The sequence below is a fragment of the Delphinapterus leucas genome, chromosome 8, assembly GCF_059928025.1.
Source record: "Delphinapterus leucas isolate spDelLeu-1000000601 "Yukka" chromosome 8, BTC_Dleu_Yukka2, whole genome shotgun sequence".
In the NCBI taxonomy this organism is placed as follows: Eukaryota; Metazoa; Chordata; class Mammalia; order Artiodactyla; family Monodontidae; genus Delphinapterus; species Delphinapterus leucas.
Window position 1 is genome coordinate 34,026,318 of NC_143136.1, and position 26,856 is coordinate 34,053,173.

General features: G+C 38.4%; 1 protein-coding gene and 1 long non-coding RNA gene across 10 annotated transcripts in view; one reads left to right on the forward strand and one right to left on the reverse strand.

Moving 5' to 3' along the window:
- The window catches only part of LOC149748535 (uncharacterized), an 18,726-nt gene extending 16,845 nt beyond the window's left edge, over positions 1-1,881 (reverse strand). Inside the window, exon 1 of the long non-coding RNA XR_016394045.1 lies at positions 979-1,881. This is a non-coding gene — a long non-coding RNA (uncharacterized LOC149748535). The remainder of the gene's footprint in view (positions 1-978) is intronic.
- The window catches only part of ALS2 (alsin Rho guanine nucleotide exchange factor ALS2), an 87,175-nt gene continuing 61,658 nt past the window's right edge, over positions 1,340-26,856 (forward strand). For 4 of the 9 annotated variants that reach the window (XM_089916495.1, XM_089916494.1, XM_089916497.1 and 1 more), the window contains exons 1-3: positions 1,342-18,846; positions 20,089-20,243; positions 23,053-23,990. In XM_089916495.1, the coding sequence (XP_089772621.1) occupies positions 18,827-18,846; positions 20,089-20,243; positions 23,053-23,990 (1,113 nt within the window). In that variant the 5' untranslated portion in view covers positions 1,342-18,826. Of the gene's footprint in view, positions 18,847-20,088; positions 20,244-23,052; positions 23,991-26,856 lie in introns of all 9 variants that reach the window. The other 5 variants (XM_089916496.1, XM_089916499.1, XM_089916500.1 and 2 more) reach the window with 3 other exon arrangements.

The window sequence follows — 26,856 nt, forward strand, 5'->3', positions numbered from 1 at the left end:
TAACCTTGAGAGGCCAGAACACTTCAAAGGAGAAAGAGGGCGAAGGAAAGGAAGGCTGGGGCTGCAGGTAGGCTTTGTGATAGCGGCTGCTGGGAGTTAAGGAAATTCATCCCTGGGGGGGGTCTCATTTTCCTTAGAAATGTAGGAGGCAAAGTTTATTTTTTTAAATTTTTACCAAAGAGGGTGGGTGAGTAGAGTTCAGTTAAAAAGTTAGGAGAGTGTATGGGCTGGGAAGAACAGGGTATAGGGATAGGAGAAATTCTGAATAGCAATGTGTTAAGGACAATTTGGGGCTTAACAAGATTGCCTGGCCACATGGTAGTCCTGACTGAAGTTGGACACCCTTGGTCTGCAGTGGTACCAATCCTCAGGGTTATGTTTTTTCCAGCACTGGTGCAAGAGTGTACAAGGTTGGTTGAACTGTTGTAAACTAACGGTTTTGCAGGTGATGGAGGATCAAGGAGGCAATCGAGTTGAGGATGTTGGTGAACTTAATAGACCATTTATGCACAGGAGTTTCAGACCCTGACTGCACATCTTTCGCTGATGGTCTGAATACAGGTTTACAGGTCCAGCGATGGCACACTGCCCAGCAGTAGAGTTTGCACCCACTGTCATGAGTGGTGTCTCGGGAAAATCTTCACGAGGGGACTTAGGGGGCGCGAGCTGAGTCGTGGTGGGGCTGTGACTGCAACAAGCAGACAGTCGTGAAACTGTGTGCTGAGCAAACTGGCGTTACTCAGATTGTATACGGGAGAGCTCAGTGGGGATCACAGGAGAGGCCAACTCATTCCCTCCTACCACACTCCATCCTTCGGGGTTGCAACGAAGTAGTAAAAAGTGCGGATACTAGCGCCAATCCCACCGCCTGGCGATGACGTCATTCTCCGGGGAGGAAGTGACTACCATTAGGGTACAGTCTATAGAAGCAGTCTGAAGACATTTTAGCCTTTTCACTGTCAAGAGTAGCGAACTTACCCTTCGGACTACAGCAGTCTGAGCTTCGGACTACAGCAGTCTGAGGTAGCAGCAAAATGACTGCAGCTCCCAACCACTCTCCTCACCGTTACCATGGAACCGCTCGTAGTTAGGCCCTGGCGACGCCACGTTACGTCATTGCCCAAGCGCATCTTAGGAGTCGTGGCTCTGCCTGGTCCTAAGGGAAAGGCAGTATCTCGGGAACGTTGCCCGCGATGCCTAACGCCCCTTTAGTAATTTTGATCCCTACCAGACTCCGTTGGCATATAACTCCACCTACGTCGGGAGTGATCTCCGGCCTTCACACTCGCTCGCCGCCCAGCCCCTGCCCAGAAGCCCCGCCCCCCGTGAATCAGCTGATCTCACGGGCCCGCGGGACTGCTAGGCTCGCGCCGGATGCAGACCGGGGTGCTGTAGCGGGAGCGGCAGGTGAGCGAGCGCGGGTCCTGGGTTGGCCCGTGGCTTCGGAAGGCTGATCGGCCGGGGCCTCCAGCGTGCGGGACGCCGGGGTCCGGGAGAAAGGCGGAGGCGCAGGCCGAGGCCCGGGAGCGCGCTGCGGAGACCCACGGAGACGGCGCCCGCGTCTTCCCAAGCCAGCGTCCAACCAACAGACCTGCCGGTCGAGGAGCACCCAACGGCTCCAGGTTCTCCCCGTCGCCCCGGTTCCTCCTCCCCAGACCGGGCGCCACTGCAGAGATCTCAGGGAAGTGAAATTCCTTCGCGCCCCCCTTCCCGCCTCCCCCCCACGCTGCCTTCCACCAATTCATTGAGGAGGATTTATTGAATGCCCACTCTAGGCGGCGACCAGATAAACCGGGGTCCCTGGCGGCGAACCTTGATGAGTGTCCCAGGTTTGTTCATAGATGCAGATCGCGGTGGAGAGTGAACCGAGAGTTTTGCTGGCTTGAAAAGGCGGTTGTGGAAAAAGAAAATGACTTTGATATTAAGCATTAGTAGTTTAGCCTTAGTCCTTTGTCGTGTCAAGTTATCCAGCAGAAGGTGGTTAAGTTCTTTTGAGAAGTGAAGATAGGAACAGAATAACATAGGGGCTGTCGTAAGGAAATGGTCCGGACGGTGGTGTTGGTCCTCTGTGTAATAGGGCTACTTTGGAGACAGACAAGAGTAGGTTCGCCGAAGTGTTGTACTGCTTAGGTCTTTGTTGATGAGGGAAGAGGAAAAGCACACGGGCTGAAGTGGCTTATCCAAGTAGAGTATTCTCTTTTTGGTTTAGAATGGAAAAGGAAATCACTGTTGAACACAAACGCAGATCCTTAGTCTGTTGCCTTTTGGATTTGTTGGCGGCTGTAAATATTCTTTAAAAGGCTTTAAAGAATAAAATTAAGAATTTAAGGAGTGAAAAATTTGCTCTTGCAGTAGATTACAGTATTTTAATCTTGATAATACAAGCATAGTGGTGAAGTGCTTTAGACCTGAGCATACCTGGGGTCACATACACTTACATCTTTGAATTTGGGCAAGTTACTTATCTGCCTCCATTTCCTTATCTCTGAATCGGGTATAAAAGTACCTTCCTCATAATGGTACCTTTACATGTAATGGTTCATGTATCATATTTTTTTTTACAGTGCTTGGCACTGTATGTAGATATTCAATACATATTAGCCATTTTTATAAGTCATTTCCTTTTCCATTACATCATGATCCACTGACTCATTGTTTTCTAAATGATGTGAAAGAGAACTGAATACTTTTTAAGAAAAGAACTATAGTTTACTTTTTAAAATCAAGGGATAGTTTCCAGATAGGTTTATGATATAGGGGTATATTTAGAGAAAATATGATTTCAGGTTGGTCTATAGTAACTTTGGTGTTCCATTAGAACTTTTAATGTGTTCCATTAGAACCTAAAATGCTGATGGAATCTATACCTAGTTTAAATTTATTACTTAGTTTCCAAACAATGACTAGTATTGGCAGACTTAAGATTCATAGCTATAGCAAGAAATGTTAGAAGCTGTTTCACAATATTAAAATTTGATGCAGAACATAAAGAACCAAACACGTAATTTGTGTGTGTGGGGATTTGAGTTGGCATTATGTGAGCCCCTTATTTTTTAAGTTGATTTATGCTATGTGAACTGGAATCCCTTTTCTCCAAATTTCAGCCTTTCAGAACTTAGGTTGTCATTGACTTACTTTGGGCATTTTGACTGTCAAAGAAGCAAAAGGTATGGTAACAACCTCACTGAGAACTGATTTTAGTTTTCATGTGATTAGATGGGAAGAGTACTATCAATCTTACACATTTTCATGAAAAACATGGGTTAAATGCAGTATTGCTGGATCCATTCTAAAGGTATTTCCAAAGAATATGACTGACTTGTAAAAACCTTTTATAATTCTTTATTAATATGAGACTAGGTAAGGTATGAGTTGAAAAACTAGGAAGGAAGGTAGAGAGTGGTGATTTTTGAGCTGGTGTAAAAGAAGGCTTGCTTTGATGTAGTGTGAGGTTGAGCCCTTTTCTCCAGCGCTCAGAGGAATTCTGTGAGTATTTTAATAACTTTGTGGAATTAAACCTACCACATACTCTAACTGTATTAGGGATATAGATATTTCTGGTAGAGTTTTTTTAAAACATATTTTTTCTTTTAACTTTTCATAAATGACCAATTAATTCAGTCATCAGTTATAAGGAAGTAGATTTCTTAAGGATATCAGTCCTTAAGAAAATGCGCGGTAGCCACAAATAAAATAGCAACCGATTATGACGTGGTCCTTTTTAGCATTACATTTATTTTCCTATCCCCATTTCCCGTTCGTCTATAGATATAATGGTGCTGTCTTTACATTCTGTCTTGATGTTTGCCAGCATCACACAAGCGACAGAAGAGCTGAACATAGGTGAATTAATTGATCCACGTGAATAGAGCAGAAATATTCACATCAGAGATGTATTGAGTACTTTTGGGGGCTCTTGTAGACTTACTCTTTTATTGTACAGCTCATAGAGTTTGGTTTTGAAGAAAAATGTACAGTTTTCTCAACTCCTATGAAAAAAAAGACTGGGTCAATGGGATCTGGGTGAATTTACTTTCATTCTAAGGGTTCTTTTCTTCCGCAGCCTAAATTTTTGTTGAGCTGAATTCTTAACTAAAATTGGAGCAATTGCCCAAGCAAACATCTAACAAAGATGATTATAGCAGCTCTTAAAATAGTGATAAAGTAGAACAATCCAGCTGTACTTTAGTAGGGAAATGGATAAACTATGGTTTATTCATGCAGTGGAATACTATCCCTTGGTAAAAATGAATAAACTAGATCTTTGTTTATAACATGGATACATATTTCAAGTACATAATATTGAGTAAAAAAAGCAAGTTCCTGGGCTTCCCTGGTGGCGCAGTGGTTGAGAGTCTGCCTGCCGATTCAGGGGACACGGGTTCGTGCCCCGGTCTGGGAAGATCCCACATGCCGCGGAGCAGCTGGGCCCGTGAGCCATGGCCACTGAGCCTGCGCGTCCAGAGCCTGTGCTCCGCAACGGGAGAGGCCACAACAGTGAGAGGCCCGCGTACCGCAAAAAAAAAAAGCAAGTTGCCAAAGGATATATGAATACTGTATTATGCATTTATGTAGAGTTTTGAAACAATATAGCATATTACTGTTTATTGATATGTATCTAGTGAGAGTACATAAAAGTATAAGAATATACATGGAAATAAGACATTAACTTTAGGAATAGTGGGTAACTCTGGAGAAGGAAGGTTTGGGTAGAGCTCCTTCAAATCTATGTATAACTTTTTTTTTTTAATTTATTTTATTTATTTTTGGCTGCGTTGGGTCTTCGTTGCTGTGCGCAGGACTTCTCTAAGTTGCGGCGAGCGGGAGCTACTCTTCATTGCAGTGCGTGGGCTTCTCATTGCGGTGGCTTCTCTTGTTGCAGAGCACGGGCTCTAGGCACGTGGGCTTCAGTAGTTGTGGCTCGTGGGCTCCAGAGCGCAGGCTCAGTAGTTGTTGCGCACAGGCTTAGTTGCTCCGCGGCATGTGGAATCTTCCCGGACCAGGGCTCAAACCCTTATCCCCTGCCTTGGCAGGCAGATTCTTAACCACTGCACCACCAGGGAAGGCCCAAATCTACGTATAACTTTTTCTTCTATTTTAAAGGGAGCTTAAGCAAATATGAAAATATGTTAATATTTGTTAAAACTTAATGATGGGTACATGGATTTGTACATTATTATTATTAATATTTTTACAGATTTGTGAATGGTTAAGATAGTTTGTGAAACTAGCACCTTAGAATTTTTATATATAATCGGGGCTCTCTCCCGATATGCTTTCTTTTTTTTTTACTTTGTAGCTTCTCTCCCCGCGGTGAAAAGAATGTGCCAATGCAGCTCCACTATGTAAAGCTTTTCTAAAGAGAGGAGACAGACTTTTCTGTTTGACCTGTGCTCCTGGGAAGATGCTTGCCTTAGGATATGAGGAATGATCCTTCTTGAAAGTCTGCAGGGGAATTTAAATTCTAGAGACTCTTGAGAAGTGCAGGCATGTACTGATCACGAACTCTCAAAGTATAGGGGAGTGCATTGTATCATAAAGCCTTGCAAGGAATTTGACGGAGTGACTCACATACAAAATTACCGCGGAGGGACTTCCCTGGTGGTCCAGCGTTAAGACTCCGCACTCCCAATGCAGGGGGCCTGGGTTCGATCTCTGGTCAGAAAACTAGATCCCGCATGCCGCAACTAAGACCCTGCACAGCCAAATAAATAAATAAATATTTAAATATAAAAAAAAAAAAAACAAAATTACTGCAGATATTGTGTAGTCATTAACACTTTTTTAAAGTTTTCATTGGTTAAATTTTATTACATTGTAGTAAACCTGAGTTTTATACTGTGAATGCAAGTGTCCTAGTTATTGCTCAAACAAAATAATGCTCTTTCTACAGGTATTGATAAGTAAACATGACGACAATGCGTTAAATGGTTGAGTAACAAGTAGTGAATTTAATAGCTGATCTCTAATATGACTCACACATTTAAAAACAATATTTTCATTCCTAATCAAGGATACCTGTTATTAGCACTTTCAAAATACTCTAAGTGAAACTTGTATCTCCAGAGCAGTATATTTTGACATGTGTACTCCCTGTTCAGTTATGTGGCCCCTTGTTGACCTTAAGCACTGGATATTATTGATTGGTAAAATAAGCCAACATACTTTGAACTGTGTTTCTGTAATATTGCCTTTTTAAAAAAAGTAGCCATTTTAGTAAAAGAATAGTAGCAAAGTATTAAAGGAATAATTTATATCAGAAATTATATGCTATCAAGTAATAATAGGCATAAATGGTTGCAGTACCTGGGAATTTGAAATTCAGTTGCTGGTATTATAATATTTATCAGAATGTTTCATGGGAATTTAGTATTTACAGAAAATGCATTTTAAAGAGATAGGCAGTGGGTGCAAAAAGGAGCTAAATGGGTATTTGCTGGGTGTTTATTTTACCATGTTTATCCCCCTCTCGCATGAGTAATATCCATTTTAGAAGATTCTCAACAATCAGAAGAGTGTCGTTTTAGTAGGTTTCAGGGTGAAATTAGCAGGCCATAAAAAAAAATAATAAGTAAAAAGAGAAAGAGACTATGAAGCCTTAGTGTCCCTGATTGCCCAGAAACCGTCTCCATGTACTAAGGAGAAAGGGACTGTTCTTTCCTAGGTTGTCTAACATCTGTGAAGTGACATGAAATAAAAGCATCTTCCTTGTTAGGAAGTACCATTAGCAAATTATGTATGAGAGTTTCTATTATGAGAAGACACTTTCCTTTCATGTCAGACATTGACTTTTATAACAGGCATGGAAACCTTCTAATCATTTGGAAGTCCGTGGACTGGTGGAAACCTTCTAATTATTTGGAAGTCTGTGGACTGGAACTTAAGATCGAGGGTTGTCTTCCACTGAGGACTCACTTATGCGTAGCTAGCTTATACCTAGTGGTTACCATGGGTACAAGAATGTACCGATGAATAAGTCATGGTTTCTGACCTCCAGGAGTTTATAATATATTTTGAATCAATGACTTAAGTGCATTATCCCATTAGTAACAATATTATAAATAATAAGTACTCTCTAGGCCAGCCTACTGACTTTATTTAATGCATTAATTTACTGAACTCCTGAACTCTGGGTCAGGATTTAAGGGGTTGGTCAGCTCCCATAGTGGTATTAGTGCCTCCAGTGCAGCATTTCAGGCTGAGAGGGCTAGGATTTGAAGTGGCCTCCCCCTTTGATGGTGGTTGGTTTGTCAAGCCTTAGGTGCAAGGTGAGTGTTCCTCAGCCTTCGGTGGTGGTGGGTAAAGGCTAGAGTGGCAGGATATCCAGGAAGTAGCAGTTGTTGGTGTACAGATTAGTTGTAAATCAGGTGTTTGAGTCAAAAGTTGCCTTAATCCATGTGTAAACATAGACTGAGCCTCTAAAAGCAAATATTTATTAAGCATTTACCATGTGTAAAATTCCATAGGGTCTTCAATTATTGTTTACTGCATTCACAGTATAAACTCTGGTTTACTACATTGTAATAAAACACAGCTAACTCAGACTTTAAAGAGAAAGTGTAAATGACTGCATGAAATCTGTAGTAATTTTATGTCAGATTCACTCTATGTCCAAATTCTTTTCAAGGCATTATGATACAGTTTGCTCCTTTATTATTATTTTTATTGTCTTCCTATCTTAATGTCTTGTCATTCTAAACAGTAATATCATTACTCTTATAACTATAATTATTGCTATTATTTCACTATTTTAATCAATACACTTATTTTAAACCAATAAATGAGACAGGAGACTAAGAGTAGAAGGGCCCAGCTTTGCTAGTGTTAAGTTATCTTTCTTATGCCTCGAGGGCACTGTCTACTTAGAGCCATCATTCTAGTCAGAAAGATAGAACATACTCCTATGTAAACGCCTTAAGGGTAGGAACTTGTTGATTTATATAGGCCTAGTCTGTCTACAGGTATTTACTGAGTACTTGTTGTATGTCAGGACTCTATTAAGCAGCTGGGATATAATAGAGCATAAGATGTTTTTGGCTTCCGTGGAAGTTTTATATTAGTTCCATACCTGGAGTACAGTAGGTAAGAAAACTACATGTGGTTTTAGTTGTTGAAATTTAATTAAAGTTAATATACTAACTTTGACTAAATTATTAAGGCAAAAGGACTTTGTCCAGAGAATAAAGTTTACTAGATGTGAATACATAGAATGCTACATGATTTAATTTTCTTTTTGCATTTGGGATACTAGTCCATTAACACATTTCTGTTTCATATTTTAAAATTTTTATTTATATTCTGCCTTGTTCCTAAAAGGCAGTTTACAGAAATGTGTAAATGTGGCAAAATAAAATAAAGAGACAGAATGAATGGAACCAGGTGTGAGATTAGAAAACATAGCACACATACTGTGAAGTCCTAGTCACTTACAGGTGCCATCATGTGGGACTCTTATCCTCCCACCACAAAATCCATAATCCTGCCTGTATCTGTACCTGTTGTTTTGTTTCTTTTTAAAATGTAGACCCTTTCTCTTGTGAAGACCAGTCCCACTGCATGCGTGTTCCGGACGCTATCCTCTTCCACTTTTGTCCAGGATTTTGGTTCTGCCCTCTGTCCTTGTCTCCCTTGCATCTAGGAACCATGTCATTGTCCTACAAACATGTTCAGCTGTCTCTCGTCTTCCCCCACCCCCCAAAATTACACCCTTGATCTTCATGTTTCTCTCCAGCTGCTTCTCCATTTCTGTTTGCCATTTCAATATTTTTTAAAAGCATCATTTACACCAACTTTATTTTCATGTCCTCACCTGCCATTTATAGTCAGCCTGCTGCAATCTGTTTTTCAGTCCCCAGCTGAGAGCCCAGCCGTGTTGACCCGTCATTCCTGCTGGAAACACTCTCTGCTTTGCTTCGTGTGCCCACATCAGACTCTTGTTTGTTCTACCTCTCAGGCCACTTCTCACCTCAGTCTTTGCTTGTTGCTCATCCTGTCCGAGTAACTTAACAGCTTGATTCTGTGCCTTCCTTTTCTCTTAACATACACTCCAGTGATACTATCCATTGCCTTGATTTCAGATATTATCCATATGCCTTCCCAAGTTTATATCAATAGTTGAGACCTTTCTTCTGAACTCCATACTCACATATTCAGCTGCTCACTTGACATGTATTCTTGGATTTCTTACAGGCATCTTGAACTTATAAAAAAATCTTGTCTTACGAGAATCTTACCTTCCACTTCAGAATCCTCCCCTCTCACTCTTCCTCATTTCAGTAAATGGTACTACTACACAGTTGTTCAAGGGAGAAATTAGAGGTCATTTTTGATACCTCCTTCTCCTTTATCCCCCACTTATGTCTAATACATCACTAAGTCCTAGTTGTTCTAGGACACAGCACCTCTCTCATTATTTACATCTTTCCACCAAATTGGTAGTCTTGTATGAAATTAAAGAGCCCAGGCTTCCTTCCTCCACTAAGATGAGCCAAGTGAGTATTTGCAGGGAGGATATTTCTTACAAAATTCATTTGGGCACTCTGTGTGAGTATGTTCACTATAAAATGGACTTAAAACTTTTAAAACAAGTGATGTAAATCATTGCCATTAAAAAGTTGAGGACCCCTACCGAAAATGATAGTTGTTTTAGAATACAGGTTCCCAGTCCCTTACTTGAAACCCTTGGGGCAAGGCATGTTTTGGAATTCGGAGTTTTTCTGATCTTTAGAATAAGGTGCATAAAGCATATATTATATAACACTTCTCGTGGGACCTTTGGTACCACCCTACAATCATATTAATATTTCTGTGACAAATGAAGATGTACACTAAAGGGGTAAAATCTAAATAGCATCACATTAGTTCATGTTGGTTTTGCTCTTGGATGAGTTCAGGTCAGATTAGATTTTGCCACCAAAAGACTTAAATGAAAAAACTTTTAGTTTTCAGAGTTTTTGGGAGTTTAGATTTCTGGTTACGGTATCATGGACTCATAGTAGTAGCTTTTCTTTCTAGCAATAACTAGAACATCTAGACCAGATTTTTTTTTTTAGGGTACTCCCAGATCATGGAATTAAAACCATATTCTCTGCATGTACAGGATAGCTTATTTCTCTGTTAAATGTAGCAGGAGGGTGTGTATCCACTGGGATCTAAAAGTGGAATCAACTCATTAAGAACCAAGCTTTTTGTTTTAAAGGGTCATCTGAGAGTTTAATTACTTTACATTTCACTGTGAAGGAGATAATTTGAAGTGTAGAGTGGTATACTTTAAAATGAATGCATCTTTGTTCTGTGGCTCATAGTACTTAATAGTTGGAGAGGATGCTACAGTCTAGTTTGCTCCTTTTACAGATGCCATTGATCTCTGGAAAGGCCATGTGAGGTACAAGAGGACCCCACATTTTCTGACTCTGTAAATATCACACAGCTTCTGTATCAGAGCTAGTTAATATAATAAAGGCTATGAGGGAAAGTTACTATAACAGAAGAAAAGAAGCAGAGTACAGGGATCCTGACCCCCAAAGCTCATCTGGGGAGAAATATCTCCAGAAGAAGCCCCATGATTAGGCAATTTTATAACAGTTAAAACTGTTAGCAGTGGAAGAACATAAGCAAGTTTAAATGCTTTTTGAATGGTTGAGGCAAGTCTTATAGATTTCTCAGAGAGGGGATTATAAAAATACTAGGAAAACAAATTTTTTGGTGTAGTTTTTCTGTTTGGATACATAATTGAGGAAGAATGTTAGATTAACTGGATTCGGTAAATGCTGCATATTTTAAGTATGTGAGGTAAAACTTTATAATATAAGCTTCCCACATTTAGGTGCAATATTCCTTTTTAGTTATGCTTCCTTACCAGTCATTTCCTTTTTTCTCATTGCTGTATCTGAATTTCAGGCACACGTGTCTTCTTAGGAGAAGTCAAGTATATTAAACACCATTAAAACAAAATTCGATCTATAAATATCGATAAAGAAAGATGTGTGTGAAATAGTGTACTAGCTTTCTGTTGCTGCTTGTAGCATTGCTGTAAACTCAGTGCCTAAAATAACACAGATTTATTATCTTGGAGTTCTTTAGGTTAAAAATCGGACACAAGTCTCGCTGGGTTAAAATCAAGATGTCAGCAGGGCTGTGTTATTTTCTGGAGGCTCTAGGAGAGAATTCGTTTCCTTGCCTCTTCCAGCTTCTAGAGGCCACCTACATTCTTTGGCTTATGGCTGCCCCCTCCCATCTTCAAAGCCAGCAATTTAGCAGCTCTCTGACACGGCTTGTTATCATCACCTCTCTTTCTCAAGCTCTCCTCTGCCTCTCTCTTCCACTTTATTTATTTATTTATTTTATACAGCAGGTTCTTATTAGTCATCAGTTTTATACACAGCAGTGTATACATGTCAGTCCCAATCTCCCAATTCATCACACCACCACCACCACCACCCCCGACACTTCCCGTCTTGATGTCCATACGTTTGTTTCTCTACATCTGTGTCTCTATTTCTGCCCTGCAAACCAGTTCATCTGTACCATTTTTCTAGGTTCCACATATGTGCATTAATATACAATATTTGTTTTTCTCTTTCTGACTTAACTTCACTCTGTATGACAGTCTCTAGATCCATCCACGTCTCAACAAATGACCCAATTTCATTCCTTTTTATGGCTGAGTAATATTCCATTGTATATATGTACCACATCTTCTTTATCCATTCATCTGTGGATGGACATTTAGGTTGCTTTCATGACCTGCTATTGTAAATAGTGCTGTGATGAACATTGGGGTGCATGTGTCTTTTTGAATTATGGTTTTCTCTGGGTATATGCCCAGTAGTGGGATTGCTGGGTTGTATGGTAATTCTATTTTTAGTTTTCTAAGGAATCTCCATACTGTTCTCCATAGTGGCTGTATCAATTTACATTCCCACCAACATTGCAAGAAGGTTCCCTTTTTTCCACACCCTCTCCAGCATTTGTTGTTTGTAGATTTTCTGATGATGCCCATTCTAGCTGGTGTGAGGTGATACCTCATTGTAGTTTTGATTTGCATTTCTCTAATAATTAGTGATGTTGAGCAGCTTTTCATGTGCTTCTTGGCCATCTGTATGTCTTCTTTAGAGAAATGGCTATTTAGGTCTTCTGCCCATTTTTGGATTGGGTAGTTTGTTTTTTTAATATTGAGCTGCATGAGCTGTGTATATATTTTGGAGATTAATCCTCTGTCTGTTGATTCATTTGCAAATATTTTCTCCCATACTGAGGGTTGTCTTTTCGTCTTCTTTGTAGTTTCCTTTGCTGTACAAAAGCTTTTAAGTTTCATTAGGTCCCATTTGCTTATTTTTGTTTTTATTTCCATTATTCTAGGAGGTGCATCAAAAAAGATCTTGCTGTGATTTATGTCAAAGAGTGTTCTTCCTATGTTTTCCTCTAAGAGTTTTATAGTGTCCGGTCTTACACTTAGGTCTCGAATCCATTTTGAGCTTATTTTTGTGTATGGTGTTAGGGAGTGTTCTAATTTCATTCTTTTATATGTAGCTGTCCAATTTTCCCAGCACCACTTATTGAAGAGACTGTCTTTTCTCCATTGTATATCCTTGCCTCCTTTGTCATAGATTAGTTGACCATAGGTGCGTGGGTTTATCTCTGGGCTTTCTGTCTTGTTCCATTGATCTATGTTTCTGTTTTTGTGCCAGTACCATATTGTCTAGATTATTGTAGCTTTGTAGTATAGTCTGAAGTCAGGGAGTCTGATTCCTCCAGCTCTGTTATTTTCCCTCAAGACTGCTTTGGCTATTCGGGGTCTTTTGTGTCTCCATACAAATTTTAAGAGTTTTTGTCCTAGTTTTGTAAAAAATGCCATTGGTAATTTGATAGGGATTGCATTGAATCTGTAGATTGCTTTGGGCAGTATAGTCATTTTCACAGTATTGATTATTCCAATCCAAGAACGTGGTACATCTCTCCATCTGTTGGTATCACCTTTAATTTCTTTCATCAGTGTCTTATAGTTTTCTGCATACAGGTCTTTTGTCTCCCTAGGTAGGTTTAATCCTAGGTATTTTATTCTTTTTGTTGCAGTGGTAAATGGCAGTGTTTCCTTAATTTCTCCTTCAGATTTTTCATCATTAGTGTATAGGAATGCAAGAGATTTCTGTGCATTAATTTTGTATCCTGCAGCTTTACTGAATTCATTGATTAGCTCTAGTAGTTTTCTGGTGGCATTTTTAGGATTCTCTATGTATAGTATCATGTCATCTGCAAACAGTGACAGTTTTACTTCTTCTTTTCCAATTTGTATCCTTTTATTTCTTTTTCTTCTCTGATTGCTGTGGCTAGGACTTCCAAAACTATGTTGAATAATAGTGGCGAGAGTGGACATCCTTGGCTTGTTCCTGATCTTAGGGGAAATGCTCTCAGTATTTCACCATTGAGAATGATGTTTGCTGTGGGTCTGTCGTGTATGGCCTCTATTATGTTGAGGTAGGTTCCCTCTATGCCCACTTTCTGGAGAGTTTTTTTTCATAAATGGGTGTTGAATTTTGTCAAAAGCTTTTTCTGCATCTATTGAAATGATCATATGATTTTTCTTCTTGAGTTTGTTAATATGCTGTATCACATTGATTTCTTTGCATGTATTGAAGAATCCTTGCATCCCTGGGATAAATCCCACTTGATCGTGGTGTATGATCCTTTTAACGTGTTGTTGGATTCTGTTTGCTAGTATTTTGTTGAGGATTTTTGCATCTATATTCATCAGTGATATTGGTCTGTAATTTTCTTTCTTTTGTAGTATCTTTGTCTGGTTTTGGTATCCGGGTGATGGTGGCCTCATACAATGAGTTTGGGAGTGTTCCTTCCTCTGCAATTTTTTGGAGGAGTTTGAGAAGGATGGGTATTAGCTCTTCTTTAAATGTTTGATAGAATTCACCTGGGAAGCCATCTGGTCCTGGACTTCTGTTTGTTGGAAGATTTTTAATCACAGTTTCAATTTCATTACTTGTGATTGGTGTGTTCATATTTTCTATTTCTTCCTGGTTCAGTCTTGGAAGGTTATACCTTTCTAAGAATTTGTCTGTTTCTTCCAGGTTGTCCATTTTATTGGCATAGAGTTGCTTGTAGTAGTCTCTTAGAATGCTTTGTATTTCTACGGTGTCTGTTGTAACTTCTCTTTTTTCATTTCTAATTTTATTGATTTGAGTCCTCTCCTTTTTCTTGATGAGTCTAGCCAGTGGTTTATCAATTTTGTTTATCTTCTCAAAGAACCAGCTTTTAGTTTTATTGATCTTTGCTATTGTTTTCTTTGTTTCTATTTCATTTATTTCTGCTCTGATCTTTAGGATTTCTTTCCTTCTGCTAACTTTGGGTTTTTGTTTGTTCTTCTTTCTCTGGTTCCTTCAGGTGTAAGGTTAGATTGTTTATTTGAGATTTTTCTTGTTTCTTGAAGTAGGCTTGTATAGCTGTAAACTTCCCTCTTAGAACTGCTTTTGCTGCATCCCATAGGTTTTGGATCATCGTGTTTTCATTGTCATTTGTCTCTAGGTATGTTCTGATTTCCTCTTTGATTTCTTCAGTGACCTCTTGGTTATTTAGTAACGTATTGTTTACGCTCCATGTGTTTGTGTTTTTTACGTTTTTTTCTCTGTAATTTATTTCTAATCTCATAGCATTGTGGTCAGAAAAGATGCTTGCTATGATTTCAGTTTCCTTAAATTTACTGAGGCTTGATTTGTGACCCAAGATGTGATCTATCCTGGAGAATATTCCGTGCGCACTTGAGAATAAAGTGTAATCTGCTGTTTTTGGATGGAATGTCCTATAAATATCAATTAAATCTATCTGGTCTGTTGTGTCATTTAAAGCTTGTGTTTCTTTATTAATTTTCTGTTTGGATGATCTGTCCATTGGTGTAAGTGAGGTGTTAAAGTCCCCATTATTATTGTGTTACTGTCCAGTTCCTCTTTTATAGCTGTTAGCAGTTGCCTTATGTATTGAGGTGCTCCTATGTTGGGTGCATATATATTTATAATTGTTATATTTTCTTCTTGGATTGATCCCTTGATCATTATGTAGTGTCCTTCCTTGTCTTGTAACATTTTTTATTTTAAAGTCCATTTTATCTGATATGAGTATTGCTACTCCAGCTCTCTTTTGATTTGCATTTGCATGGAATATCTTCTTCCATCCCCTCACTTTCAGTCTGAATGTGTCCCTAGGTGTGAAGTGGGTCTCTTGTAGACAGCATATATATGGGTCTTGTTTTTGTATCCATTCAGCAAGCCTGTGTCTTTTGGTTGGAGCATTTAATCCATTCACGTTTAAGGTAATTATCGATATGTATGTTCCTATGACCATTTTCTTAATTGCCCTGGGTTTTTTTTTGTAGATCCTTTTCTTCTCTTGTGTTTGTCACTTAGAGAAGTTCCTTTAGCATTGTTGTAGAGCTAGTTTGGTGGTGCTGAATTCTCTTAACTTTTGCTTGTCTGTAAAGCTTTTGATTTCTCCATTGAATCTGAATGAGATCCTTGCTGGGTAGAGTAATCTTGGTAGTAGTTTCTTCCCTTTCATCACTTTAAGTGTATCATGCCACTTCCTTCTGGCTTGTAGAGTTTCTGCTGAGAAATCAGCTGTTAACCGTATAGGAGTTCCCTTGCATGTTGTTTGTTGTTTTTCCCTGGCTGCTTTCAATAATTTTTCTTTGTCTTTAATTTTTGTCAGTTTGATTACTATGTGTCTCAGTGTGTTTCTCCTGGGTTTTTCCTGTGTGGGACTTTCTGCGCTTCCTGGACTTGGATGGCTATTTCCTTTCCCATGTTAGGGAATTTTTTGACTATAATCTCTTCAGATATTTTCTCTGGTCCTTTCTTTCTCTCTTGTCCTTCTGCGACCCCTATAATGCAAATGTTGTTGTGTTTAATGTTGTCCCAGAGGTCTCTTAGGCTGTCTTCATTTCTTTTCATTCTTTTTTCTTTATTCTGTTCCACAGCAGTGAATTCCACCATTCTGTCTTCCAGGTCACTTATCCGTTCTTCTGCCTCAGTTATTCTGCTATTGATTCCTTCTAGTGTAGTTTTCATTTCAATTATTGTATTGTTCATCTTTGTTTGTTCTTTAATTCTTCTAGGTCTTTGTTAAACATTTCTTGCATCTTCTTTTTTTTTTTTCTGTACGTGGGCCTCTCACTTTTGTGGCCTCTCTCATTGCGGAGCACAGGCTCCGGACACGCAGGCTCAGCAGCCATGGCTCACGGGCCTAGTTGCTCCGCGGCATGTGGGATATTCCCAGATTGGGGCACGATCCTGCGTCCCCTGCATCGGTAGGCGGACTCTCAACCACTGCGCCGCCAGAGAAGCCCCCTTCTTGCATCTTCTTGATCTTTGCCTCCATTCTTTTTCCGGGGTCCTGGATCATCTTCACCATCATTATTCTGAATTCTTTTTCTGGAAGGTTGCCTATCTCCACTTCATTTAGTTGTTTTTCTGGGGTTTTATCTTGTTCCTTCATCTGGTACATAGCCCTCTGCCTTTTCATCTTGTCTGTCTTTCTGTGAATGTGGTTTTTGTTCCACAGGCTGCAGGGTTGTAGTTCTTCTTGCTTCTGCTGTCTGCCCTGTGGTGGATGTGGCTATCTAAGAGGCTTGTTGTCTCTTCCACTTTTAAGGACTCTGTGATTATGCTGAGTCCATCTGGATAACTAGGATAATCTCCCCAACTTAAAACAAGCTGATTAGCAGCTTTACTTCCCCTTTGCCATGTAGCCTGACATACTCACAGGTTCTGGGCATTAGGACATGGGTATCTTGGGAATCATTATCCTTCCTACAGTATACAGTAAGTAACAAAGTTGCAAGACAGTTTGTAGAGTTTTAATTCCATTTGGATTTGAAAAAATGAATGTTGGTTAGAAATCATGTGGCATAAGGAGTAATCCACTTTAAGAAAACACTGTATTCAAGAATATGACACCAAAAGAGAAGAAAGGTCAGCTACTTTATTCACTTTACCGATTCTCAACAGTTTTGATTGACAGGCAGTAGGACACAATTTGGTTTACGAACAGTGAATCAGTTGCATGAAGTGTGCTTGTGCACTCCCACACCCTCCCAGAGCAGTTCGCTGGTTTCCCCCCGGGCATTGTTTAACTTTTATCAAGGGACCAGTTACTCCCTGATCTCTCATAGATGAGCATAGGTTAGACCTGGCCTCAGAACTTTTCTGTATGCTGTGAACTGTACATTTAACTAAAAGTTAATTACTATCACACACAAAGCATAGTACCACTTAGTATCCATATTTATTAAATGAATAGCATTTATTAAATCTGTTCAGATATATCTTTCATTTACATGTACCCTTCATCCAACTTTGAATGAGTCAAAATCTTTCTAAAATAAGCATTAGGTAGAGAGTAATTTCCTCCAGATATACAGATGGGAAACTGTAAGAATTCACAGGCAACCTGGAGTAAACAGATGGTCTTACATCACTCCTGCCGGTGTGGGCTCTTTTCAAAGCACAGTGACGATGCCATACCCTTTTGCAGAAAAATAATGAATTTGGCCCCAGTATTTTTATCATTCACACATCTGAAACCCCGTTGCTCTTATTTTCATGAGTTTTGGTGCCCTTAAAAATGTGAATTTCTTAGTTGAAATGCATTGAGCGTTTCTGTCTGCCTGTCAGTATTTCTAGCTCTTACTTTATTAAACATTGAGTTTCTGAAATGATAGGTCATGATATTTGTACTGTTATTTTCATATAGCTCTTTTTTATTAAATGATAGATTTAAAAAACATATTTTAAATTCGAACTTCTTTCTTCCAGCCCTTTGGATTATGATTTTGAATTGAGGTTGATTTGGGGAAAACACTGCTAGTTCCAATACATGGAAAACTTTGTTTTAATGATGGAATTCTGTGTGTGTGCATTACTGGAAAATGAAATTAGAACTGTTTGAATCTGATACATTACTGGAGAGATTGCAGAAATTCTTTTTTTTAATTTTAATTTATTTGTTTAATTTATTTATTTTTGGCTGCGTTGGATCTTCGCTGCTGCACGCGGGCTTTCTCTAGTTGCGGTGAGAGGGGATTCCTCTTCATTGCGGTGCACACAGGCTTTCCGTTACGGTGGCATCTCTTGTTGCGGAGCACAGGCTCGAGGCACGTGGGCTTCAATAGTTGTGGCTCGTGGGCTCTAGAGCACAGGCTCAGTAGTTGTGGTGCATGGGCTTAGTTGCTCTGTGGCATGTGGGATCTTCCGGGACCAGGGCTTGAACCTGTGTCCCCTGCATTGGCAGGCAGATTCTTAACCACTACGCCACCAGGGAAGCCCCAAGAAATTCTTGTTTACTTAATTGGTATTTAAGTGTTCATGTGTCCCAGCAGCATTTAAAAAGTAGCCTTAATTTGTATGTAATGAATACTTAACACATTGAGTTTTCAGATTGAACTTATTTATAATAAAAAACGAATGAAAAAAATCTGTTGCCTGACAAAGTACAGCTAGGTTGTGGGTAGTCTTTTCTCACTTTGACATTACATTTGACGATCAACAGGCATTTTTATAAGCTCAGTGGGCAGGCTCAGTCTAGAGATTTGACTTTGGCAGGCAGGATATGAAATAGTTTAAATAGTTTTGCTGTATATTTATTGCCCAGTGAATGTGCACTTGTTGGAGAGCTGCCTTTTTTCTTCTTTTTTTAAAATCTGACAGATAAAATAGCAAACTGCTCTTTCACTGCTCTTTGTGCTTACCTGTGTTTTGCCGTTTAGGGTTTTATATACCTTTTGCAAGGAGGGAATGATTTGGTGATGGAGTGCTTCCACTGACCGATGGACTCAAAGAAGAAAAGGTAAAACCGTTTTTTCCTTTTCCCCTACCCTTCTAGGAAAACACAACAGACAGTTCCACTTATGTGTAGCTTCTCTTCAGTTTAATTTTCTTGTTGATGGCTATTAAGTAGGAATAGTGACATTTGTGTTGATTGGTAAAGAGAGAAACATAATTGCAAGAAAGCTTGTTAGTGGTACACTTTGTTGCTACTTCCTTTCTTATGCTTATAAAAGGCACAAAATGTCTTCACCATTTTAAAGCTTTTGAGGCCATTTTTTTTTGTCACATAATTTCAAGTTTTCAAAAGTAGCCTTATTAATTGTAATTCTATCCTTAGAGAACTCAGCGCCATGAATGATATTTTGAAAGGAGGGTTAGGTTTGTGGCTTTCCTTTCATAAAAACATGGTTATGCCTAATTACAGTTCAGAGGAATATTATTTAACAAAAGTAAAGAAAATCCTAGGTATTATAAAATAAAACCAAAAAAAGTTTCTGTGCCTCATTAAAATATTAGCATCACTGTTCTAGAAAAAAGAATATGAAAATAAATGCCCCATTAATGGCGACACAAAGGAAAATATTATATAAAGGGAAACCCAGAGTATGTTAATGTGGCCTTTTCTTGGAAAGGGAGGCAGTTGGGATATGGTCATTGTTATACAGCTGTGTGTTTTATGTTCTTTGAACTAGGGTTATCAGATGGATAGAATTCTTTGGCTAGAACATGAGTAAAGCATGAAGGATTTTACTGGTACCTGTTATAAATTTAGTTCTTAAAAATTTAAATAAGAATTATAGAGCTTAAACTTGGTATAAAGGGAAATGTGGATCCCTATTCCTTCTGTCTTTCTCATCAAATACTTTTTCTTTAAATACCAAATTAAAAACTAAAAATTTAAAATAAGACTCCAACTTGGGACATGTTATAACTTTAACATCTAAACAAGGAGTTAATGTACCGAGAAGTAAGAATCTTGAAATTTTAAATCAGAAAACTTCAAAAAATAGCCCAGGTTTTGTTTGCTTCTTAGATAGAGATAAGTAATTTGTGGGTTTATCCTCAAATCATTTATATAAATAGTAATTTTACCTCTGCTCCTGTGTCATAACCATGCCATAAAATAGGTGCCGAACTGTCTGACTCAGTCACCCATGTACTGGTAAAAGGTATAAATCTCATGACAGTATGAAGGACAAAAGGTACAGTTCTGACCTGGAGGAACAAGCTATTTTTAAGCTATTTTTCTTGATGTTTGTAGCTCAACAGAAGCTGAAGGATCCAAAGAAAGAGGCCTGGTCCATGTGTGGCAGGCAGGCTCCCGTTCTGTAACACCAGAGAGATTGCCAGGCTGGGGAGGAAAGACTGTTCTTCATGCGGCCCTTGGAGTGAAACATGGAGTTCTTCTGACTGAAGGTATTGAAAAGAACGGCTTAGCCAACACTAACTGAGACTCTGACCAGTGTCGGAGCATATAGGAGCCGCTGAGAGTTACTGGGTACGAGGGATTCTGAGTGAACTTTGCTGGAACTTATGCTTTTTTTGTTTTCAAAATATGTTCTTACTCCCTTCATCAGAAATCAGATGAGTTCTTATATTTAAGATGTACCATAACTAGAATAAAAGGGAGAATTACAGTTTAAAAATTTTAGTAGTGATAAGTACATGAAAAATGAGATTTTTTTAAAAGATTACATATTCAGAGACCCTTTTACTATACCTTTGTTCATTAAATGTATCAGAACAATAATGCTAATAATAGCTAATGTTTATTAAACAATTATATGTGCCAGGCACCGCACTAAGCACTTTGTATGTATTATCTCACTGAGTCCTCACAACCACCTTATGCGGTAGCTGCTGTTATTATCCCCACTTCACAGATGAGGAAGCTGAAGGTCAGGGAGGTTAAATTGTTTTCCCAAGCACACACGACTATTTAAAGGGTCAGAGTTAGGATGGGAACCCAGAGAGTCTAATTTCAAAATTTGCTTTTTAAATCTCTTGGCTGTACTGTCTCAGTACCATTGTTCGCAGGCATAAATAGCAGCTCATAAGAACATATTATAAAATCTACAAATCTATATCAGAAACATAGGCTATAATTTATATAGAGAGCTGCCTTTAATTTTGATGGCACTTTACCGACTAAGTCATGGCAAATTTGATTTGGGTCAGGACTGCCATCAGCTTCACTAATTTATAAATTTCTACTCTGTAAGTATTAAGTATTTAACAATGCTTTGGTATTTTCCTTGTAGGAACTAAGGGAAGACAGATTCTGGGAAACAAAGCTTAAATCTGACCATGGTGGTTTTTTGGGGCAAACATGGATTTCTTTCTAATTTCTTTATTATTATGTCACTTTTATTATAATAATACATAATACTATTATTATTATTGTATTAGGCCACAATTTGGAGAAAGCCTTTTTTTTCAAATGTGAACTATATCCAGTACCTGTGGGCTTCCAAATCTATAGTTCTCAAACATATATAAATAGAATTCTGTTACTGTCATTTTATTAGCCCCTCAGTAAGATATTTAGGAATCCTTCATGAGCATATCTTTAAACATATAGAATCAAACCTAAAAGCCTGGGAAAACTGAGGGAAAACTTAAAAAAAAAATGTAAATAACCTATGTTCACATTTAAGCAGTGTTCTGGTTTAAGTGTCAAAGTAACAAAAAATCTCAGGTCACACAAATGTGTAGCTTGAAATGGCACAAAGATCTCTGGTACTTTCTTTTCTAAGTGAGGAAATGATACTGATTGAATACTAGAAATTTTCAAGCTTTGTCTCTATTCAATTTAACCATTAGCTCATAATTCAATGAGGACACCTCATTGACTCACTATTTTTGAGGTATTCCAGGTTAAAAAAATGATGTCTAAATATTCACTTCTCTGCAATTTGCTCTGGAGAGACTGTTATTCTAATGGAATATAATACCAATTGAAAGTGTTGGTGAACTGTTGCAAGTGTGTTATGTCACTTGGGAAGAAAAGTTTAAAAGATCTTAACCAGTGAGCTTATTTTCTCACTACTCTATCCAAATTAGAAATTGCCTAATAAAAACTGATCTTCCCTCTAGCCACTATCGTGTTTTTCCTTACATAGATGTTGTAGTGAGTCTGAGTGTATAAATCTATCTGCCATGTGTAATAGGCCAAAGATAAAGTATGCCTTTTTTTCATCAGCAACTCAATTGCTGCTGGAGGAAAAATAGTACCTATTTTCATTAATTAAAAAAAAAATGGGTGACCCTCTGGTCACATAGGAAAGAAAGGATGGTGGGCTTTGTTTAATATTTTTCAAAACCCATGGCCAAGTCTTTGTTCCAGTTGAGTTTTTTAGCTAGCATAAATCATTTGCACATACCCCCAAATTTCCCCAATACCTGCAGTAAAACTATGACTTGGTAGCACACGTGAACACAAATAGGTTATCATCATTCATGTACCCAACTCACTGGTGCCTTCCCTTTTAATTCTAAAGCTAACCAGTCATGGCTTCATTTGTTTTTTTCTTTGTTTTGTTGTGATTTGCTTTTTAAACAAATGCCACCTCAGGAAGGCTATCTAGTACACAATATATATTATAAATAACATTTAAAAATTATACATAGTATGGTACACAACGTCATGTTAACATTGGTGCTCTCAGTCCAACCTGGAGGTATAAAGCTAATTTCATAGTTTTGGCCAAAGTGAATCTCTAATATTTTTATGTCATTGCATAATTTTTTGCTGCTCTGACTTATTCAGTAGTAGTGAATGTTGTAGTTATTAGCAAATGTGTCTGTTTTATCTTCTGCTTATTTTATCTGATCATGTCATGGTCATTATTTTGTCTTTGAACTCTTGGAATCTGCTTCTGTAATAGCCTGCAATGATAGCCATTAGTAACGGATCGATGCTAGAAGTTTGTAGGATAAGGCTGAAGGAGAGGAGCAATACCCTTCATTTGAAGTAGTCTCCTTTAATTTGTAGAAATTGTCACTATATTTCAGAATGTTAAAACATGTTATTTGTTAAAAGATTCCTAAGTGTGGAATGCTATCTGCTTCAACCAAATTTCTACAACTGTGCTTTTGAAAATTAAAAAAAGAAAAAAAAATTCTATTTTGTTAAACCTAGAGGGGACTAAAAGTTAGCTGATAAAGTTTCTAGTGAATTCACTAACTCCCTCCCTTTTTTTTTTTTTTTTTTTCAAACCTTCAGATGGTGAGGTCTACAGCTTTGGGACTCTCCCCTGGAGAAGTGAACCAGCAGAGATTTGTCCGAGTAGCCCCATTCTAGAAGAGGTGCTGGTTGGGCAGTATGTTGTTACTGTGGCAACAGGGAGTTTCCACAACGGAGCAGTGACAGAAAGTGGCGTAGTGTACATGTGGGGGGAGAACTCTGCTGGCCAGTGTGCGGTAGCTAACCAGCAGTATGTTCCGGAACCAAATCCTGTCAGCATTTCTGATTCCGAGACCAGTCCTTTGTTAGCGGTCAGGGTCTTGCAGCTGGCATGTGGCGAGGAGCACACTCTGGCATTGTCCCTAAGCAGGGAGATTTGGGCATGGGGTACCGGTTGTCAGTTGGGTCTCATTACCACTACCTTCCCAGTGACAAAGCCACAAAAGGTGGAACATCTTGCTGGGCGAGTAGTGCTACAAGTTGCCTGTGGTGCGTTCCACAGCTTAGCCCTGGTGCAGTGCCTCCCTTCCCAGGATCTGAAGCCAGTGCCAGAAAGATGTAACCAGTGCAGCCAGCTGTTAATTACAATGACTGACAAAGAAGACCATGTGATTATATCAGACAGCCATTGCTGTCCATTAGGCGTGACACTGTCAGAATCCCAGTCAGAAAACCAGGCCAGCACTGCCATCAGCCCCTCCACTGAAACCCTTGATGGCAAGGGAGAAGTGTTTGAGAACACCTTCGTACAAAATGAGCTGCCTGCTGCTACCGAACTGAATGTTGGAAATGTTCAGACCACAAGTGTTGAGACCATTTCCTCCCCACAAGATGTCATGGGAACACCTGAAATTTCTTCTGCAAGAGGTATACCATCGTACCCTGACACTCAGGCAGTAAATGAATACGTGCAGAAACTGTCAGATCATTCAGTAAGAGAGAACTCAGAGAATGGTGAAAAGCCAGTGCCATCTCAGGTACCTGCTACATTTTATAATATAAAGTTGAACCATATGAGTTTTCTTGAGAAACTTTAAAATACCTAAGGGTTGGTACCATTTTTTTATTTTTTGAGTTTGACTATTAATCTGTCTTATCATGCAAGCCTAGATAAGGAAAACCCTGGATTAATTCAAAATTACTCTTCATGTTCAAATTCTGGACCTTTATTTATGATGTTGAAAGATGTTATTCTGGGATTCTTTTGTAAGTAGAAAAATCCCATTTTTTTTCCCCAAGTACTTTTTCCCCCATGGCTAAGGTGGGCCCCTGAAGTGTTTAATCTAACATGACTACATATTCACAAAGAATTCTCTTATCTGTATTTGTAGCACTCTTGAGATACTGTTGAGAAAAATCCTTTCCTTCTTTATCAGAGAAGTTTGCTGTGTGGCGGATCCCTCCCTCGCTTATAGGCAGACTTGAAACTGACTGGCATTACATACTGTTCGAATTCTTTTCAGTTATACCAGTGGTCCTCACTGGGCATCACTGGGTGGAGGGTTTTATATTCTTTTCATCTGGTTTAAACTACTTTCACTTTGAAAACTTGTAGTAAGTGGAGAAAAGCTATTTACCAGGGGCATGTAGTAAGCTGTGTCTCCCTACTTAAAACAAATTGTTCTAAAGGATACTTGTTTTTTTACTCTTAGTGGAAGCCTTTTGCTTTTGCTTTTCCAGAACTCTAAGAAAACAAATCTAAACAAAAACATATAATCCTAGGGACTTCCTTGGTGGTCCAGTGGTTAAGACTCAAAAAAAAAAAAAAAACTAATCATAAAAGAGCTGCCTTGTGGCGTTGCTTTCAGGTTTTTGAAACCACATAGCCTCTGGATTCTTCATCACTGTTGTTTACTGGTTCAGAATGGGAACGTGGCTTAGAGGTGTTTTTAGAAACAGTTTTTATTTCACAGTCTACTCACCGAACCTTGTAGATGTTTGATTTTTTTTTTTTAATTTTTTATTAAGAAGCTGTTTGGAGAAAGAAAAATCTAAACAAAGCAAAAGTAATAATTGAACAGGACTCGTACATGCTTATAAAAAAGTTAGACTTTGACTTTCCAAAAGTCATTTCTCTGATTTATTAAAGTTGTAGTTAAAAGTTTATTTACTGTTTATTTGAATAATAGATTATCATCATTGAAATTGCACTTTCCTTTGGACCTGTTTGGTTAAACATTTAAAGTTTTGGTTACCTATGCTAGTTTTGGCAGTGTGTGTTTAACTAAGTGTAATTCCATCTTTGTAAATAGTGTCTCAATCATACAGCTAACCATTAGGAATTTATGTGGCTTAGGACAAGTTTTCTTCTTCTGGCCAGATGTAATTGAAAGAATATCTCACGTTTGTGAAATAAACTAAAGTATTTGGCAATGAAGCATATATTTCATTATTGCATTTTGCTGTTGGTTGATTGGAACCCCTGAAATTATGTCTTCCATCAAAATTGCTGGGCATGTGTTTTTGTTTTATTTACTTATTTTATGAATTGTTAAATATAATTAAGTAGAGGAGCCGGTTAGAACAATAGTTTAAAGTTTATATAAGGTAGAGTTTTTTTGACTTTCCTTCACCTAATGGTAAGAACTCTCTAAATTAGTCACCCCTAAATACCATCACTGCTTCTGTTATAAGCTTTTGTAAATAGATGGTGGAAATAGTGACACCAGTTTTTCTGAACAAGTTATCATGAGAACTGTGTCACCAAGGAAGCAATAGGCTTTGTATTTATCTTTTTTTATATGGTATATTTGTTTATTTTGTTGGATATTTTAATTAAAGACTCACATTTTGTTGAATTTAGTATTGAACAGAATGTATTGAGTGCCTACTACATGTCAGGCACTGTGCAGGGAACAGGAATTATTTCCTTTAAGAAAAATCAGAAGTCAGTGTTAAAAAATATTTTTGGTTTGGTTTGCAGTTCAGGACAAATTAAGATATACACACACCCCCTTCCACCCCTTGGGATCTTTGGGTAGCATAGGAAACAAAATTTTCATTGTGACCTATGCTCATGAGCCGAAAGCTTTTTCGTGTGTTAAGTAGGTATATCTAGTGACTTTCTTTTTTAGTAAACAGTGGTGCTTGACAGCTCAGAGTAAGTTTTAACTGATTTTTCACTAAGATATCAGAAAACTTTAGTTGGCTTTCTAATACAGCTGTGAATAACACTAAGAACCTTGGATCCAAATGTTTAATGATTAACCTACCACATTGCTCGATGGTAGTGAGAGCAAAGGTAATCTTTCAGTTTACCTTGCCCCTGGGTCATGGAAAATAACTCTTGATGAGACAGTAGAAGGACAGAAATTTCAGAACATAGTTTGGGGGCGGATAGTTTAGAGGTGTAACTTATTTTCTGCCTGTGTATGCCATATATAAATTTGTGTTCATAAAACATTTTAGGAAAAGCCTTTTCTTCTTAAAATGTAATTTTTTCTCATTATTTCTTGTGTATTTTCTTGTGTACTTGTGTAATTTTTCCTAGTAGTGATCAATAATAAAACTTGCATTTTTTCAACCTTCTATCCAGGGCTATTACCTCATATTGAAGGCGATGTTTTCCATACCTTCCCTCCCCTCTCCCTTCTGCTGTGTTTATTTTATAAAAGCAGCTGGGACCTATTTTTAAATACCGTGATAAAACACCACTCAAACAAAAGGAAGTACTTTTGATAAGGAAGTGTATTTTAAGTACTCATTTCCATCTAATGTGTTAAATCTGTGATCAAGAAGGGATACCTTTAGGTTGGAGATGAAGAGACCTCTTGTTGTTTTAGATTCTTGTATTTGCAAATAGTGATAGATGTTACACTTTCTTTTTATTGATTGCTTGTTGTA